Raw genomic sequence first — 1,868 nt, forward strand, 5'->3', positions numbered from 1 at the left:
TCGTGTCTTACCATCACAGTCATTTGACAGGCCGTTAATATTAAACAACAAATTGTGGTTCATATTTTTATTATCAAATTTAAGTTATACAATTATCTTATTCAAACATTATGTGACAATCTATCAGCTGCTTTTGGTGTTTTAAGACACATTCACATTATCCTTTCAGTACATTATCAGCAGTATATCAAGGCTAGAGAAAGAAAATAGTTTTGCATAGTATGTTAAATCAGTATTAATCCTATATTATTCAGGGTTAGCATGGCATTGCCAACATGCACAAAGGTTATGTCCAAGCTGAATATGTCTAACAGTGGCTTTCAACGTGAAATGCAAGAAGAATATCAGCTTAGTATTAATTCCACTAGGACCGCTCACAGTTGTGCATAGCACCAAGTTCACCTGTCACCCACATAACTTGCCAGTTTTATATATACATAGGGACCACAGTTCATTGAGAACTTTATTAAGGGCAAGTTGCAATCTGCATCCATGCTCAAGCCAACACATTATAGCGATGCCAAAATGGAAGAAAAAGTTCCACTTGGTATGAAAATGGGTCAATAGTATTGTAGTCTTCCATGTCTTGCTGTATTAGTCCAGGGTCTAGGCAAAGATGTGGTTGACACTCCATGAACTAACTGTCCTTGCAGTCTTATAGGTGTTGCAGTTCCTGGTGACTGAAATGAGGTAAGATTGGAAGACTCTCTGTTTCTGTTCTCTTCAGCAGGAAAAGCTCTTTGTCTCATTAGCAACATTGCTGGAGTGTCCTTTGTTGTCCATCTTTTGCCCTTTTAGGAAAGAAAAAAATCACATATTACTCAGCTTGTTGATGAATGTATGAATGTATACCTGAAAAGGTGATTATCTTATAGTATTAAAACATTTCTCCACGAATGTGGCTGGAAACACTGCTGCAGTGTTGCCAGTTTTGAGTCCCAACCTTTCATACCTTGACCTATTTAAAATCTCTACCTCCCTCTCATGCATGACTTACCCCTATAGGCACGTTTCTCCCTATGAAAAGTTAATTGCATCCTTGTGTACTCACTTCTATATCCACATCACCCCACTGCCGCACACCTCCAAATCAACTGTACACACTGACGCTGCTGCTCTCCCATGAAGCAAACCTCCCACAGCTGCCAAGTTAGTTACCACACTCACCTTTGTCCCTCCCATGCCACTTCACCTAGTAGCCACCCCATGCTCCTCTCTCACTAGAAAACCATCCACAGCTGCCAAGGTACCACAACACCCCTCCATCTCTCCCAGCCACCTCAACCAGTGCCAGGTTACAGCTCTCCTCTCTGTCCCACCTCAGCCACCTCACCCATTGCTTACAGCACTCTCCCATGTTCACAGCACATTCCCTACTTGACCACCCCACCTCTGGCTTACCCACCTCCAGTTCCCAAGAAACTGCAATGACTCCCTACCACTCTCAGAGCTATATACTAACAATCTGCAGTCATCCCCACTTGCCAGCCTGCATTTGTGAATATGATTTGCTTTTCTATCCTAAATTCAAAGCATTTGCAAGAACACATGTGCTAGTCCTTATAAGGCCCTATGTGCGTATGACTTTATGTATAATCTTGCTGGCTGGAAGCTTTATTTATTACAGGTATTTATATAGCCCCAACAATTTTTGCACAGTGCTTTACATTCACATCAGTCCTTGCCCTCAAGGAACTTTCAATCTAAGGTCCCTGTCTCATATGAGGGCCAATTTTTAGACAGGAGCCAATTAACCTACCAGCATATTTTCATAGTTTGGGAGAAAACAGGAGTACCTGGAGGAAACCCACAGGAGAACATGCAAACTCCTTGCAGATAGTGTCCTGGCCGGGATTTGAACCAGGGAC

At 42.1% G+C, this 1,868-nt stretch overlaps 1 protein-coding gene across 1 annotated transcript in view; it reads right to left on the minus strand.

Annotated features, from left to right (window-relative positions):
- Positions 1-348: 348 nt before the first annotated feature.
- FAM83E (family with sequence similarity 83 member E) overlaps positions 349-1,868 on the minus strand; it is a 59,285-nt gene continuing 57,765 nt past the window's right edge. The window contains exon 7 of the mRNA XM_018576523.1: positions 349-791. Within this exon, the coding sequence (XP_018432025.1) occupies positions 561-791 (231 nt within the window). The 3' untranslated portion in view covers positions 349-560. The remainder of the gene's footprint in view (positions 792-1,868) is intronic.

This window comes from Nanorana parkeri, unplaced genomic scaffold (genome assembly GCF_000935625.1).
Source record: "Nanorana parkeri isolate BGI_ZX_2015 unplaced genomic scaffold, ASM93562v1 scaffold69, whole genome shotgun sequence".
NCBI lineage: Eukaryota > Metazoa > Chordata > Amphibia > Anura > Dicroglossidae > Nanorana > Nanorana parkeri.